This window comes from Pleuronectes platessa, chromosome 8, assembly GCF_947347685.1.
Source record: "Pleuronectes platessa chromosome 8, fPlePla1.1, whole genome shotgun sequence".
Classification (NCBI taxonomy): domain Eukaryota; kingdom Metazoa; phylum Chordata; class Actinopteri; order Pleuronectiformes; family Pleuronectidae; genus Pleuronectes; species Pleuronectes platessa.
Genome location: NC_070633.1, coordinates 17,508,413 through 17,527,041, shown reverse-complemented (window position 1 = coordinate 17,527,041; position 18,629 = coordinate 17,508,413). Strand labels below are relative to the sequence as shown.

The 18,629-nt window shown below is 42.1% G+C and overlaps 1 protein-coding gene across 1 annotated transcript in view; it reads right to left on the bottom strand.

Annotated features, from left to right (window-relative positions):
- Positions 1–18,629, bottom strand: part of LOC128445802 (dedicator of cytokinesis protein 2) — a 96,752-nt gene that overhangs the window by 40,278 nt on the left and 37,845 nt on the right. Inside the window, exons 25-26 of the mRNA XM_053428654.1 lie at positions 11,836–11,978; positions 6,621–6,716 (exon numbers count right to left, since the gene is read on the bottom strand). Coding sequence (XP_053284629.1) covers positions 6,621–6,716; positions 11,836–11,978 — 239 coding nt within the window. The remainder of the gene's footprint in view (positions 1–6,620; positions 6,717–11,835; positions 11,979–18,629) is intronic.

Here is an 18,629-nt window from a genome sequence, read left to right as displayed (position 1 = left end):
AACATCATGTTTTCTAAAGGCTAACCCAATGCACCATTCACATGAACACATGTTAAACTTAACTTTAGCAAATGTGTGTGACTGTTTTCCATCTGTTGTCTTCTACAGTCGCAGCAAATACAGAACTGGTCAGGACATAAACAACTGCCCCACTTGCCAAAAGACGGCCTGCATCATCTACAGGTAATGAGCTCAGTGCATTACATAACCCAACCATGACTAATCGGTTTCACCTGCAAGGTCATAGTCAGACCTGAAACTTCCCCCCGAAGGCTTTTGTAGCTTTGAAAAATATTCCACTTCCTCTTGTTTTTTTCAGCTTTTCTCATATTTAGCACATCTCTTCTTTTTTTATTACCCCTTCTTCCTGGTGTCCAACTGCCTCTGCCCTTTTCTCCCGCTATATTAATTACACAACCCATAACATATATCCATAACATGTGAAAAACCTTAGACTAAGAGCAGTGCAGTTTATGTTTCAGAAGGAACTCATGACGGAAGAAGGCTATTTAAACATAAACGAATGTTGTGTGCAAACAAACAAATTAAGCAAATGATGTGTCTTTCCTGTTGCAGCCTTCCCTTGTGAGTCAGTGTGTGTGTGCGTGTGTGACCTAAATAGTAATCGCATTCTTAGATCCTCTTCAACCCACAGAGATGCACATCCGCAATCTGACACAACATACAGTAAATCCATCCTCAACTCTGCTCCACCCTTCCCTTACTCTTCTTCTGTAAATCTTGTCGTACGATGCATGCTCAGACTTTCTCTCATCTCTGACTTTTGATCAAACTGCTCATCTGTGGCTCATCCTGTCTGACAATCCCCGGAGCTATAATCACCTGATCCCCCGCGCCAACCCAGTGCTTTCTCTGTCTGCCTCGCTCTCACAAACTGGAAGAGTTTCAGATAGCTTCTTGAAGAACTCAGGAAAACAACAGAGAAGATACGTGAACGTGCTGCAGCTTTGCATCAAATCCTCGTTTTAGTCCAAGACGTTTCATGTGCATGAGCGTTTGAAGCCGATGTTTACAATCATATACAAATCTCCCCTCGCAATCCACAAGGGATGAAAGCAGATTTTTAAGGGCCTTTATTCCAATTCTCCTAAATTCCCAAAAACTCAAGCCTCCCAGCAACCCCAGCATATATACATCTACATCTCTCCTGTAGTTTTACTTTCAATCTATGTATTTTCCTCTCATTACTACTGTACAACATTTCTGATATGTGCATCCAAGTCCAACACCCCCTCCTCTGCTCCCATCCCCCTGTCTCCTCCCCTAGATCTTAATTAACACAGCAGGATCCTCAGCCAAGGAAGTTAATGAACACCAAGGGGACAGGGCTGCCACATGGTAGCTTACCCATAAACCTGTATATACTATATATATATAGTGTATACAGCTACTAACACTATGCATATAAAAACATGTTAATTAACACAAAAACTTCCCCAGGCAGGGAACACACACACTCTGTTCAGTGGAACATTGCCAGACCTGAGACTGGGAATTGATCAATTACAAATTCAATAGAAATAACTGGCAACAATTTTGATAATCGTTTTAGTATTTTATTTAAAGGAAAGCTGCCTTCCTCTGAAAACTAGAGCCTCTTTTTCACTGGTCAGAAACACCCACTAACACCTGGCATTTGTCTTTAATGAAAACACCATACATATTGCATCTAGACACTGATGCTCCACCTTTGTTGTGGAGTAAATAACCATTCATGTTCGTTTTCTTATTGGTTGGCAACTGCATTTCCCCCCCCCCCCTTTGTATCCTGTGAGATGCAATACAAGACAGCGAGTTGAGAGAGCCTCTCAGTTACCGGCACTTTTGTGAAGACAAATGTAAGACAAAATTAATTCTATAAATATAATTGCTAACTCCTCTGCTGGCCATGAGTTATTGCTTTTTGTAAATGTGTTGATGAAGATGAAATTTAATGGATGAAACAAATCTTCAGAAATCTCAACCTAATAAAAGCTTTAAATCTCTAGCAGTCTCTGAAAGTAAATATATTTAAAGTCCTACATATTATTATAAAGATAGTGGCTATGCAACTAGTCAAAAACACTGTTCAAAAACAGTACTTAGAACAATATAAGATTTCTTATGTGATCCCTATTTAGTTGGAAGAGTCAGAGGGGACCCTCATCTAAAAAGTATATTGATTCTCCTCACATCTTTATCATCACTCTTTTCTCTCTCCTCAGTTTCAGATGATTTCATTTGTGTTCCATTTTTCCCCTGTCTTGGTCACATATATGATCACGTACACACATGTCCTGATTAATCTAGCAAGGAGGAAACTCAGCGTTTATTGAACACATCTGTGGATACATGTCACAGACTCCGATTTACAAACTCATACATACCGACAAAGAAAGAAATGAATAAATTTCACGCTGCAGGGACAGAAATGCTAAATCTGCTTCGCAATTATATTTCTTCTCATTTATCTATTCAAGTTTTCTATACATACATTACATAGCCAATGCCGGAAAAAACAGATTCTCAGCAGCCCATTGTGATAAAGACGCACAAGACACAGAAGTACAATAGCTCTGTTTGTTTGATTGGACAGTAACAGCCTTATCAAACCCTCAGAGAGGACTCTGGGTAAAAAAGGATGGAAGATGGGGAAAGAAAGCTACAAGCGGAAGATGAATTACGCGTGGGACTCAAACATCCTTTGCTAATGATTTATGGTGGAGGGAAAAAAAGTGGTTTTGATGTGGGCTGGCTGCCTGAAGATGTTTTCGCTATTGTCGACCCTAATTAATTTGTCTGAGGAGAGACAAGCGGGAGAGGAACTTTTGACAGCCCCTCTGTTTTTCTCCCAAAGTTTAAACAGCTCAGACACAAAAGGAATTGCATACACAGACACGTACACATGCACCTAAAGGTATTCTCCACTTTCTCCTAAACAGGGCCAACATCTGCACATGCAAACGTAAACCTCGCCTCTGAGTTAACTTTCGAAATGTAACAGGAACAGAGGGAACACACAGTCACGCTCACACTCGCCGAGATGCTGGAGATGACAGCTCGCGCAACGGATTAGGGGCAGCAGGATTTCCCACTGTGCCGTAATCTCACAAACAATGGTGTGAGAGGGAGAGATATTGGTAGAGAGAGGTAGTGAACTGATGGTAGAGAGTTGAAGGAGAGGGAGAAATCAAGACGAGGACAAAGAAAAGTCCTCGTTCTAAAACTAGACTGTAACTTGACTGAATGTGCAGTTGCATCACTTCATGGTATTTATACTTTGTGTGTGTGGACGCCAATATTTGTCTGTGTTTGTGTAGTCGCAGTACATCTTCATCATTTATTCATGACAGCCATCTCCCTTCCTCTGTTTCCTTCAGAGCTTTTACCTCCTCCTCCGTTCACTCCTTCCCTCCATCCCTTTCTCAGGGAGCGTAAAACCTTTCTGCCCTCCTCTCACCAGGCCTCCGGTGGAAGTCCTCCGCTCCTCCTTTACCTCCCTCTGTGTTTTTTTTGTCTCCCTCCTTTATACTGCACTCACCTCCCTGCCCTGTTTTATTAAAGCCTTTCTTTCATTTCCCAGCCCTTCCATTTCCCAAAAGAGATGCAGTCTTTTTCCTCTCTCTGTCCAGGAGGGTCCCTATGCATCGCCATTATCCCTCACTCAGCCTCGGGCTTGCTATGAAAAATGCATGCGTGGACGTCAGGGGAGGACATATGTGTTTGTATAGAGTGTGTGTGTGTGTGTTGGGATACAGGAGGATTCGTTTTTGGCCAGCTGCCTCATCATGTTGTTAATTAACACTATAACCTGGCCACACAGTCACATAGACACACACACATACAGTCACACAGTCACACAGACACACAGACACACAGATATATAAAATACAGTTAGCAAAAAGGAGAGAAACTCAAAGTCTGCTACACTATGACCTGCAGCTGTGGACACTTCAGAGAGCTGGTGAGAAAGGGAGCAGATAAATGAAGCCAGAGGGTTTTGCTTTGAACACATCAGAGGAGGAAAAAAAGTTCCTCCCTTGCTCCTTCTTTGAGCTCCTCCATTTGGCAAAATGCTCCTCTCCTTTCCTGCTCTCTTTCTCCTTCTCTTTCCACCACCCTGTGATCTACCGACGCATGAAGCACAGAAGAATACTGCAGAGGTGAAAGGAGTGCGTCGTCAAGGCCTGTGTGAAAGTGTATGGGTGTGAACATGCTGAAGGTGAATAGATCAGAAATAAGAATAAAACAGGATTTTAACTTATGATGTAAAACTGAAATCAATTTAAGTACACCCCCTTTTTAAAGTGCAATGTGTGAGTAAACTTTAATGCTCAGTCCCTCTCTCTCTAATGTCTGGCAAGTTTTCACGTGTCCTTGCTTCCTTCTGCTCCTCTCTCTCTCTCTCTCTCTCTCTCTCTACCACCTCATGGAATCTCTTAAGGTAAAAGACGAGCTATAGGCCTAAGAATAAATTTCACTTGATTTGCCGCTACCCCAGTCTTCTAAATCAGGCACCGGCTGCCTCCCTCGTCCCTTTTCTACTCCCCTATCAACTTCTCTCTCCTTTGCTCTCCCCCCCGCAGCGTGGAGCATGATTTCCGACAGCAGGAGGGACGCTTCCAGGGAGTTATGGAGGCCCTGGAGGGAGAGTCGGATGGGCCTGCACCTGCTCTGACCAAGCCTGCAACCACGCCAGCCCCTTCCATCCGCGCCGGCACCAAGGCTCGTGTCAAGAAGCTGCGCAAGAAGTGCTTCTGGTGGCTTTGAGCAATGGAAACAAACAAGAGCCTTTCTGGGAAGCAGGTGCATAAAGGTGTGGATTATGTTTCAGAGGACACAATGTTTCTCGCGGGCATTTTCGGAGACTTTTTTCCCACAGCACTCCATCGTCATCTTTGACAGAACACACAGGGGATCAGGTAAGACAAAGAGGATGAGCTCTAAAGAAGGAAACAAGAGCCGAAGACTATCACGGCTAATTTGTGACTAACATTTGACTGAAGGTGAAGATACTGTTTTCCCAACGTGAGTTGAGTAATGAAGAGAACCGGGTTTGGCACTCTGGATGACTGATTGTAACTTGGCCGACTTGCTGCGGAGAGATGTATGAATGGATCCACGCCAAGACGGATTCACGCCTACAGCTGGGACAGAGTCCTCACAATTATTTTGGCTAAACTACAGCAATAAGCAGGAGAATGTGAACAATGTGGAGTACCGTGTCTTCAAATGGCTTCACCGCCTCAAACCTGAATGTAGCAACAAATGAAGTGCAGAGAGGATATGAGCAGGAAAGCCTGCTGAGCTCTCTGGAAACGGACGGCCCGCTGGATGGATATCAGGGTTTGGAGAGCACCATTAAGAATACATTAAGAGACATTATGATAGGCAGCTGATATAAGACTGACCGGCTGCCTCGGTTCATTTCAAATTCTGTCAGCGTTGATCGACAGAATGATTGATTCTGTCCTTTATTACCATCCGAAATGGAAGTGTGTCGCTGTAATCTCAATCTTGTTTCAAGGATTTCCACACAGACGTGCAGACGTGCACGGCAGACACATTCACCAGCATCCTCACATACACTAAACTCACACTCAGACACCCAAACCCACACAGGGGAAAAGATTCAGTCCACACTGTATGTGAACCAGTGCAAACCAGCTATCAGATTGGCCTGTTCCCATGTTATAGATGAAGATTGTCCTTATTCATCGCTGCACAAATTGTGTGGCATCATCAGCGAACATGTAATTTAACATCTGCCAACATGTCCAACAACCAGAGACCAAGGGCAGAGACCAATCTTTTTCTTATTCCCAATAGAAAACAGTCACTTTATCACATTGAATATACTTTTGGTAATTTGCAAAGCTTTGTACCTGCTCTGTATTAATCCAGGCAGCCGCTGCAAAAAGGTCCATCAAAATGCAACAGAGCAAAACATTGAAAGATAGAGCATACTCTGCAGATCTTATATGTACCAAAAAACTGTATCAGGCAAAGTTATATTATCCCATTTAAAAGTTATCATTTCATTAATTACTTAATAAATAAACAATTACTTTATCAAATTAAAACACAATTATTGAATGTTATCAGATATCTAAACAAAGTAAATGTAAAAAGAGTTTATCCCTGTTCCAAACACACCTGCTGCATTATTTTGCACACACACACAAACGCGCACACGCACACACACCCCAATGCTTCCTTCACAGCAGTTTGGAACCTGACCACTGATCTCACAGGGGCCCACTTCAGCTGCTTCTTCGATTACCAGTAGACACCAATTAGAATCCTGGATTACACCACAGTGAGTATTTAACCAATCAATATCCAATGCCTCTGCATTTTTATAAGCTGTCCCAAAGCAGTGTGTGAGCTCCCACGTTGTCCCCCTCTTCCTGATCTTCCTCTTGTATGTTCAATAAAAGTGTGTATTTTAAGCAAAATGTGCTGTTGTCAACGCACTTTGTTGTTCAGAATGAAACCGCGTGGATGGAGAGTGGACTTGTTCATAAAGACATAAAGGAAGCTTGTGCTAAGTTTGACCCATCTGTTGACCCGTAGAAAGTCAAGCACACTGTATGTGATGCAGAGCTGCATGTACTCACAATCAGGGCGTGCTCACGACCCATTGTGATGACCGTCTGGTTAATGATCCTCAGCAGAGACACCACAATGTCCTGGATGTGCTGAAACGTTTCCCCCTGAGGACAAACAAAGAAAGATGGAGAGGGAAGACAGAGGAGGACGGGAGGTAAGAAAACAGATAAAGATTGTTAGATTTCCTCAAGTATTTAACTTAAATGAAAACACACAGACACAGAACAGCCACTGTCTTACTGAGGCAGCGTCCGCTCAGGCATAATGTCGGTGCGGCGTCTGGGAATATGTCCAAACTTAGTTTTCTAGACTTTGCAGACTCATCAGGTTTTGTGTGTTTTCTCCTCTAACTAAAACTCTCTCAGGTTCTGAGTGGATGGATGGCTGATCAGATGAAATATTACACTCCACTTTTGAAAAAAAATTATATTCTGTTACTCAACTTCAATCTAGACACTTTTTGTGCTGAGCTGTTTTCATATTCTTATCTTTTCTCTTTCTGCATCTGCCCACGGGGAAAGGAAAGGGATGAGACGTATTGAAGTCTGTCTTGATGCTCAGACCCGTCTGTTTCCTAGATAAAATGTTAAAATAACTGTTTGTCAGCTGCATATGGCCGAATGGGTATTGGCAGCTTAACTTGACTTAGAGCCTTCACTCAAGACCGAATGCATTGTGGATGTTCACTCCATTTAAGACAAAAGAAAATACTGTCCACTGCAAATAGTGGAAAATGGTTGAGCAATAGAAATAGGGATCATTAAAACTTTATTCACCAAACGTTAATACTCCCGTGGTGGAGACCCCGATTGGTGCTCTAAATATTATTTTATCTGAAATACTATTACTTTACTGAAGTGCAGTTTTTTTTTAAATATTATTTATTATTTGAATTTTCATCATCATTATTATTATCATCAATATTTTTACCAGATGTTAAATTTACTGGAGCAAACCGAGAAGAAATGAGCCTCAAGTTAAATGACGAATCATTCAATTGTTTAAATAAATACTTGAAATTCACTTTTAATGGAAAACACATATGAGATATTGTGCTTATTACTCTTGATGACATGTGAAGGCTGCAATTTAAAAGGAATGAGTCCAGGAAAATGACACATTCAAAATGAGACAATGGCCTTTTCTCTATTAAATGTGCACACACACCCAAACAGTAGTCTGCTACAATGAAGATCTACTACGGAGGCTGACTCAGACTAAAGAATCTTGCACATCCAAACACACGTAAGCATTAGTGCCGCTGGGTATATTGTGTGTTAGTGTGTGTGTGTGTGTGCTTTTTGGTGTGATCCTTCTAAGCATAATCTGACCCAATTGTACATGTGTGTACGTTGTAGGTTTGTATGTCCTTGTAGGAGCTGATCAGCAAAGCATAAAAAAGAAGAGCAAAGGTCTAAAAATAGTAGGTCAAAAGGTTAAAAGGTCTCAAGTTCAAAGTTTAAACCCATCATGCTCAGTGCGACAGTGTGTCTGTGTGTGACGATGTGGTTGTTTGGCTGCCGGTGTGTTTGTGTGTTTGTGAGAGTGTCGTCCTGATGTGAGATGATTTGAAGGGCCTGATGAGAAGGGAATCAGTTATGCATGATTAAACCACTAGAAATGCACTCACAGCCACAGGACACAACTTTGGAAGTGTGTGTGTGTGTCCAACGCGCTCAGTAAGACACACACACCTACAAGTTCATGCTCAGCTAGTTAGGTTAAGGCACAGCTGTTGATTTAAATAAGCCAAAGTCTTTCTGGCTCACTGTAGGAATTTGAGTCTGTTTGAGTTTGTCAGAGAGGCTCTCGCTCTCTGTCTGTCTCCTACAGACCAGAAACACATAACCCAACAGTTTTATACTTCAGTTGATCATAACTATAACTGGTTCATAATCTATATTAGCATCATGATCCACAAAAAAACTCAACAGAAAGCAATGTGTTGGGGTAGAGGAAAGATAAAAGCGAGAAATCTCAGTTGAGCCATGTCTCTGTTAGCGTCCTCCCTTTATCAAACACAAAAGTTACTCATCACAAACTCTCCTTCCGACATGGGCATCTGTCTCTAGCCTTGTCTTCTCCTGCATCTCTGTTTGTCTATGAGAATCCCTATAATTTGGAGACATCTGTTGACTGACAGCTTAATCAGGTCCCACCCAGAGAAGAAAAGAGAGACGGGTGGAAAACAAAGGGAAGGACGAGATGGTACGTGACGAAGCGAAAAACATCTCCTGCCACCATCTCCTCTACTTCTGCTACTTCTGTCTCCGAGCACCTGTTCCCTGTCTCCCGTCCTTCAAAAATCTCCCTGTCTGCCTTGTTTATGATATAAACAATAAGGTAGAGGGATTTTTTTTAACGGTTAACTCTCAGTCCTGATTCACTGTTTTTATCATTGTCCTTGAACGGCCATGAGCAGATCTCATTTGTCTCGACTTATCTGCTCTTCTGCATTTCTCCCTCTGAAAGTTTTAAAAACTATACTCTAACATATTTTGCTTTTTTGTCCAAATAAAACCACAATGTGTTGGAGGGGCTTTTGATAAGTACTATGTTTTTTAATTTTCTTTTATTGTACTTGAATACGCACATTTAGATTACGAATTAGATAAGAGAGCCAGTCCTCATCCTGACAGTGTCTCTAACACTTTGTTATAAGAACCTAACACTAACATTTTTTATCTAAAGACCATTCCCCAGACTATTATGGTCGCAATTTTCATCACGCTCGGGGTGGAAATTAAAATGAAACACTGTTATCAAATGGATAAAGATGTTTAAACACAGGGAATATGATCAATTGCTAAAACTTAACTGCTTTCGAATTGATTGGTAACTGAAAAGTCAATGTATCTTAAAAATATGAGAATCAAACTGTGTTTCAAGGCAAAACAACAAATTTTTCCTACAAAAGCTACAATTAGCTAACAGCCAATGGTAGCATTTAGTTAATTACTAAACAACATTACTGTTCAATACTGCTGTGATACTAAACGTAAGGTGTTTTAATTCTCAAATGTCCGAGCAATCCACAGGTTGGACATATTTACGTATACCTGTAAATTAAAGCAAAGATGAGATACGATAATCCTTTATTAGCCCCACAGTCTGCTAATTTAGCAGATGAACACAGCAAGCATGAAGCACTCGTCGTCCATAGTGCACAGCCATTACAGAAGCCAAACACATGAAAGAAGAATACAATATATATTTTTTTAAGAGACAAAGTTAGAGGGAAATAGACCCAAAGTGAGCGTGAGCTGCGCTATAACAGGCTGCCACTTGGGAGGAGCGATCTTTCAACAATATATGAACAGGATGTAATTTAGCTAGCCAATCGACGTTGAACTGTTTTGCCGTCTGTTCGACCAACCTTTTCAATGTTCTGGTTGAATCAGTAACAATCCCCAAAACATATATTTCCATGTAATGTTCAAGTATAAGCTGTGCTAACATCCGCTGTAACCAGTACGGTAGCGATATCTTGACATGGCCCAACATTTCAATCCAGATTTTCACTATCTTTAGTTGCTGGTCAATTGTGAGGCAGTGAAAGGATAAAGAGTTGTCAGATTTGGACTTGCTACCTGGAACCCAGCAGTAGCCGATACGACGTTATCTATGACATCAGAAGAAAATGTCTGCCGTGTGAATACTTCGAACTTGTCGTCGACATTAGTCTCACGTAGTTTTGATTGAAAACCTGTATGAGGCTGCGTATCACTGGTTTTGTCGTCAGCACATCGTTGTATGTATCATATCTTTTTGGACAGTCTCCCGCTACTTATGATTTTATATCTCAACTGACTCACGCTCATCTAATTATTACTTCTCTCACTTTCTCTTTCTCTTGGCTCATCTGTTTTAGTGCTATCCAAATAAATAGAGCTCGAGAAAAGGAGCTATACCTTCACTTCAAAGACTCAGCAGGCTGTCAACAGCTTGCAGGAGCAATTAACAAGCCCTCGGCTGGATACCGCTGATGTATCTGTTGCGTGTGTGTGCGAGTATTAAAGATGTTTAGTTCGAGAGCGTACCAAGGTTTCGTTCCAGCAGACTAACATGCAGCGACACGTTTGAAACCAAAAACAATTTGTTTCTAATTGGTCAAGGCCTGCTTCGTTGCACGCCCCTGAGCCTGAAGAGTAAATAGCTTACGGCCAGGCACTACATTCTTAAGGAGGCAAGATCTGATTTGCTGGTACGGAGCTCGGGGGTAGTTCAAATTGATTTATATGATTCTGAAAAGATACAGGAAATGTCTTCTTATACTTGACTCTTGTATTCTCCCAATAACAATGTTAGAGGGATGAGGTTGTGTTGTTTCAGAGCAAACGAGGCTTGACAGTTGAGCCACTCACCTGTTTCTGTTCACTGGTACACATTATAGACCCGATATAAAGATGGACGACGTGACACTTCCCCAGTGAAGCCAAAGTGGCTGTCTGCCGGTTAGGTCATAAATCCTACCTCCTCTATATTAGTGGACGGGTTATGGGCCAAACTAAAGATGGTTTCTGTCATTTCTTATCACGCTGACGGATATCCAAGTGTTAATCTCTTAAAAATTTGGTTTGCTGAAACTGCCTTGCGATTGGTCGAGAGCATGTGCATCAGCGATACCTTGATAGTGCAGTCTATGGGGCTGCCTTAAATGGAAGCAGGTTGTGTTCATTATTATCCTGGTTGTTTGGTTGTATCAAACTTTTATACAAATTGTGTTGAGACAAACTAAAAACTGGTGTTGCTGCTGCTTCTGGCATCAGAGTCAATCACGTGGGTTTCGCCTCGAGTTAAGAAAAACACGATCCGATTTAGTTTCCTACTGGACAATTGATTGTGTCTGTGGGAAACTATATCTGCCGTTATAAAAGGAAAAATGTCACATGTCAGTGAATGAATGTTGGACATGGCAAAAGAATGGAAAACTACACAGAAGACCTGGAAGGAAAAGAAAAGGAAATGAAGAACGAGAGGGGAAATGAGGTGACAATGTAGAGAGACAGAAAGAACAAGTTGGTTTCTTGCCTAAGGTACAAGATGTGACTATGGGCTGGCTGTGCTTTATTTGCAATGACAGGAACAACGTTTCATTAAACACCTACTGCAACAATGTAAGTGTGTGGCCTAAGCAATCTCAACTCTCAATATTTTTCTACTCCGAGTGCAGCTGAATGATCAATGGACGTCAACAGACACATGTATTTTTGCACGTCTCACCACATTGTCCCGGCTGAGGACCTCCAGGATGTTGTTGAGCAGTTCCAGGCTGTTCCTCCTCTCGTCATGAGGTCCGTCAGCCATGCTGGCCAGTGCCCCGCTCAACTCCCGCAGCATCATGGGTAACAGCACATCACGGCACTCTGAAGGAGCAGAATCACACATGGTCAGAGATGACAGGTTTGATAAGAACGGGTCTTCCACTGCCCAGAAGGTTAACGGTTCAATCCCTGTCTCCCCCATTGAACGAGGTACTAAACCACAAATTGCCCCCTATTGGCTGTGTTGTCAGTGTATGATAAAGTGCTTAATATAGATGCGCTTTAGAAATGAATATGGGTGAATGGCAAAACATAAATTCAGACCATTAACCAAAACATTTTCTTTTATTTAACCAAAGAAAAATAACTTCCCAGTCTGCACGAAAAAAAGTAGTGTAGAAATTGTTTGACGAAGTGGTCTTTTATTTACTTTGTTTAAAGAAAACCGTCAAATGGGGGTGGGCAGCCTCTTGTCTGATAGGCTTGAGGACAATCTCTTAACCTTTTGCCTTTATCAGATAGTGATAGGTGAGAGACAGGGGGAGAGAGGAGTCAGACTGGGGATCTATTTAGGGCATTCGTCTATTAGGTCGCCACAGACCAACATGTCTTGCGCTGGTCCTTTCTGGCAATATGCCTGTGAGGTCAGTCAGGGTGAAGGTGACTGTCAAGAGAAGGAAAGTGGAGGATTGTGCTTTCGAAGGGGAATGGACAAGTTTGCAGGGACGCACTCACAGTAATGAAAAAGGCCAATCTTAAGTCTCATTACAGCGGGAAACAGCAGCTAAACTGGATGAATTACAAGGACAAATGCATAAATGAACACGATTAAAGCTCTTCGGTAGAGTTTGTGTCCAACAAGCAGCTTTCGCGGAACTTCATTTTGACTGAGACAATGTTATGCAGGCAGGTTGTGGGGGAGAGCAAAGTTGAAACCTCCTTCAGAAGGATAATTTGTGAATGAGCACTTTGTTACCACTCCAAACTGCTGGAACCAGACGGAGTAAAATGGTTCAAAAATTTCAGTTTGTCTCGAGGATCGGTGCTTAACTATTCTCCAAATCCTTTATGGGTGTTAATTGCTCCCAGTTCTTTTCTGGGGGTTGTTCAAAGTCATTAATAGGAACTCACTAAAGGAGAATAGCAGCAGATGTACTGCAGGGAAAAGTGGAGAAAAGGCAGGAGAGAGTAAAGGATGTGCCATTTGAGCAGTTTTCATTAAGCAGATCCCAATTTCCTGAAATCCAACCAGTCTAATAAATTTCATGAGTGAATATCTTTTCTTCACATTCTGTTCAGCTTCAGGGTCATTTATCTTGTCAAAAGTTATTTCCTTCTTAGTCGTAAAGTTCAGGTTGGAACGGTGTCGTCCTTATATGGGTCTGATGAAACATATAGCTCATTAATGGTTATAATGACTCTGATAACATTTTATGGAATACTGAGGGAGATCCTGCTCTGAAACATGAATACAACCGATGTATCAACCAGCGTTTGATCAAAAAACGAATTGAACTAAAAAAACTAAATAAAATGATGGGATAGAAGCCAGACATGACTCAGCAGTTTATTCAAATGACTGAGCTCTTAGGGTTCGGCTTTGATTTCTTTTTTCCAAAGCACAACATGAACTTTCAAATTGATGAATGTGTTTATTTATTGTCCCACATCATTATTCTAAGTGCAGCACACGAGACTTATTAAAACAGTTTTTGTTCTCAGCGTTTACGTAAAACTCAAAACCGTTTCTCTAAATATATGTTTAAAGGTTTCCTGTACGGCTGAACATAATAACAGAGACAAAACCATCATATGTTTTATAAAATGTTCTAAACCTTCGACTTCATTGAGAAGGTATTCATAACTAGGCTTTAGGAACCATGTTATATTTTCTCATTTGATGATTTAATAATGCATCGCACTGCGAGAGACAATTTAAATCATTGATTTTTGAGGAGGCCACCCTTCTCTGATTATCATCTGTGGTGTTCAGACATCCGCAGCCTTTCAGATTATGATGAAGTTAAATAATTAAAGCTGATAACATTATATTTATAGGCAACTGTATCTCAACAGCAATTCAAATGATTTCCAATCTTTGTTGGATTTGGATCGTGGATCACACCCAGGGTCGAATTGAAACAGTCAATACAAACTAGTTTAAAAATATATATAAGAAAACGTATCGTTCTCATTTTCTTTCACTTGTCCCCCCCCGTCCCCCTCAAAGACAAACAAACCTCCCTCGCCCCATCCCTCTCTTGTAGCCGCAGGTAGACAGAGCCCATTAAAAGCTCATTTGGACGGATGCTCGTTAGTTCCATTATTAACTGATCCAAGGCTCCTCGCCTGCTGAGTGGACCCTCGTCACAACAGTCACTCCATCACACTAACATGCAGAGGAATCAGATGAGTCACCGGATGCCCTCAGTGACTCAGAGACACAGAGGGAGGAGACGGAGACGGAGATCGAGACGGAGGAAGAGTCTGGACCGGTACGGGAGGATGAGCAAGTGCTGGGAATGATCGGATGAAGAAACAAAAGTTGTACCCTAGCACCATGCAATTGAAACATCACATTTTATAATGTGAACATTTCAAAAGACAAATTAAATGCGTTGAAAGAAGCCTGCAGGTGTGTGGCCTTTGGAGAGTGGTGTTTTAGATACTTTGTTTTAGTGGAAGCCCAGCTAAACCCGTTTAATCCATCACTGCAGAAACTCATCATCTTATGTCCTTTCACACAGAGGAAACAATGTGTTTTATAGCTGTATTTTTTGTGCTCACAAGCTGAAGAATTAATCCATCTGCCTTCCGGGAGCTGGATGTACCATTAAAACTGTGGAGCGCTCCATTCCCCTTGTGAAATGACCCCAAAGCCACCTGCTTCTTTATTTCTATTGATTTAAGAAACAAACCCAGCTGATACTGCGAGGCTGCAACATGTTCAAGGGAGAGGAAGTGAATTAGAGAGGAGATGGGGGGTTGAACGGAGATGTTGCTATGTAATATACTGTGTGCTTTTTGTTTTTACTCTGTCAGGAGGCAGCCGGAATAGAAAAAATAAGCACAGTACAGTAGGTTTCAAGGTCTATGTCTTGCCTCACCTACCTTATGTGAACGTGCAGGAAGATGTAACAATACATTAACTGAAGCTCGGCTCATTGAAATACTGTACGTTAAGTATTTTCTCACTTTTATTAAAGAAGAAGGCTTGAATGACAATTATCCTTCCTCATTGTAACATAAGAGTCTTGTGTTACTTGCAGTCACTATGGAGGTATTTTTACTCTCCTGAACAATATAGATTTTTTGGGGCTGATGTTGATACAGATGTTAGGGAGGATAAATATTCAATGCCAATATATATACGTTTAAAATACAAGTTTTCATATCATCAGGCATAAACGCTGATACGAATATATCCAAGACAGGCTCATGTTGGCCAATAACATTCAACTGATATATACACTGTAAAAAAAAAGTGTATTTTTTATTGTTTATGTTGAATTAAATGAGACTTAACATTCAATTAAGACTTTAATTTAATCGTTATTGTCGTGCTACATTGATTTATGGATCACAACTTTTATTCTATGGTTAATATTAATATTTTAATGTTTGATTATTTTGCGGGCATCTTCAATTATTTAGAAATAAAAAAAAATGTCAAGCTCCACTTGATAGAAAATAGAAATCAACAAAAATCCCAGAGGTGCAATTGAGGGTTCAGGTTGTAACAGAAAGTGAAAGTTCAGACTTTGTATGTACTGAGCTGCTTGTCCTTGCTGACAATCTGCTTGCCTCTGGTTGACCTCTCTATGAACTACCTGCTGATACTGGTTTTCATTGCTTTTAATGGAAATGACATATACTGTGCTCTTCTGGGAGAATTTACTGCATATGCAGGTTAAAACACCCTTCAGTTCAGTCAGCAGCTTCTTCTCAGCTTAAGATTCAGAACACATGTAGGAGAACAAAAGCATCTTAATAGCCTGCTCCTCTCTGGAGTCCCTCGACTTTCACAGATCTGTCCGGGTGGATATTGTCTGTCTTGATCTCGGTTAGAATCGCCCCTCCTTCAAATCGCCTCTGGGGCTTCCTGGATATGAGCATCAATAGTGATGAAGCACACGCTGCCTTGGTAATGCTCCGTCAAGACTAGGTGATCGTGTCGGGTCCCTGATGAGGAGCAGCGCCTTTAACTTTACAGGTATTTCTCTCGTTTGGCCTCGAACAAAGTCAAGGATGTAAATATCCACCGCTGCAGCCTGAGTGGTAGGCTTCTCAGAGACGGCTTTGATCTGCAGCATTGTCCTGGGGGCTGTCAGTGTTGTAACGAACACCAGCTACAAAGGCGTGCTGCAGGTGTAGGTCGTTCCTCAAGAGGACATTTGAAATCCCTCCCGTTTCAAGGACTTCCTGCTGTAGGGCACGGCCCTGTGGCTGATTGTACAAGAGCGGAAAACGAACAATCCCTGCACCCAAATGAGAAGCTTCTTCTTCCCCCTTCTAAAAACAATGATGCTTCCTCACAGTAGATCACGTCAGAGGTGCAATTAAACATGATGGATGCCGGCTGCATTTCCCCTCAGACTATTTAAAAAAGATATTACAGGAGCAAATACTGTGGGGGAAAGAGTGGCGCCGATTTCCTATTTGCTGACTCTGTACTTGTACTTCCACACCATCAATCTTGATTCACATTTATTGTCCTTACATAACAAGAAATGTAAAAGGAAGTATCAATAACCAACCAACAGTTGTGTGTTGTCACAAGTGTCTTTAAAGTTTGATATGATCTATGATAGAATTCAACGTAACATTTTCATGCCGTTGGAAAGGACGCAGCTCGGAACAGAAGGACCAGCAATCCCAAAGAGATGAACCTGAACCTTCCTTTATACACTTGTGTTCCTAGGTTCCACTCTCGTGAGCGACTCGGTTGCATTTGGTGTGTAACAGCCCGCGGTGCAACAGCGCAGTAAATCGATTCAGGCATGCTGTGGAAGAAAGCTTTGCCAACACGTACTGACAGACAAATGGAAATCAAGGTCTTGGGGCAAACATCAAGATGCAGTTTTTTTTTTCATCTAGCCTCCACCGTTCAGACAAAGACACACACAGGTGATGAGATGTAGTCAAAAGCCACACCAAGAGAGCTTCGAGGACTCATCTATATTCACCAACTGTCTTTTCATCCTAGACCTAATCTCACCACGTAATACCGATGTGCGTCCATGTCCCCAAGTGTGACTTGTCCTTTTTGTTTCCAACTTGGTGCTTCGCAGCTGTTTGATGTGTTAGAGCTGGAATCTCTGTGTGCGTGTGTGTGTGTGTGTGTGAGTGTGTGTGTGTGAGTGTGGCTATGTGTTTGGGTTACCAAGAGCAGACAGCCGCCAGCGCTGGCAGGCCACCATGGAGAGCAGCTTTGATGGCTCAGCAGCGAGCTCAACCCTTCTCCCTGTTCATATTTTTTCATTTGACAGCCAGGCACAATAAACTATAGCACATGATAATGAGATGCGGCCTAAATTTCTAAGACTCATATAAATCCGAGGACGTCTCCCTCTCTTCTCTCTTCAAGCCCTCCCTCCCTCCCCTCTCTTGGGTTGCCATCCTTTGCTCTGGGGAAGATGGAGTGATAGAACAGATGATAATGAGGAGGATTGGAGGCGCGGAGAGGAGTAAATCTGGAAGTTGAGACGGGGCTGGAAACAAGCCAACCCTGCTCTGTGATTACTAAATGTCTCTCTCAGCAGGTTTCTCATTCCTCTGTGTCACTTTGGATGTCATCCTCTCATCCACTCTCAGGCCATCTTTCATTTATCGTCCTCCCTACCTGTTGCCCTTTTTCCCTTGGTTCATCTTAAAACACCATTTGCAAAAATTTGAAATCCCTGCATTTACTCTTTGCACATTGGTCGTGCCCGACTGTCTGCACTTGTCTTGCTCCCTCTTTTTTCATTAATGGCTGGTTTAATCTTGTGCGGTGATAAAACAAATTTGACACGCGTGATTTGTAAAAGCAAGAAAGCTGTCTGGAAATGGTTTAGTAGGATAATATTATTTTTTCATAGAACCGCATAAAATTGTCTCTCCTGTGCGGATGAGTGGTCTCCGGAAACTACAGGCCGATAAGTTACAGATGATAGTGCCCTGCTGACTGATGGTGATATACAGTGGCAATGATCTTTGAAAGTACACTTCTCCACACCGAGTTTTCCTGGGATGCTGATAAGACCCGGTACAGAACAAATACTGTCAGCAAAACCAAAGTCAACACAATCGCAGTACATGGTACTTTTCCTCACACCATACACACAGAGGCACACACACACACAGGCCAAAACTTACTTCAGCAAAAAACTAACAGCTACTGTATATGAATGTATAACCACTATCCATCCATCAATCCATTGTCTTACTCTTATCTGGCTCAGGTAGTGGAGGTAGCCGGACATCTAGGGTATCCCAGACGTCCCTCTCCTTTGCCATGCTTTCTGGCGCTTCTTGAGGCCTCCCTCACTCAGATGGGATATGTAATCCAACCAGCAAGATCTGGGCATGCCTGGCAAACCTCTGCACAATGGCGCCCAGGAAGTATCCGGAGTAGATGCCCCAACCACTTTCCCCTTTCGAGCTCCCTCCTGACGTGGGAACTCACCCTCTAAGGATGAGCCAAACCACCCGACGTGGAGAAAACTCATTTCAGCCCTTTGTATTTGCGAGCTTGTTCTTTAAAAGCGTGTG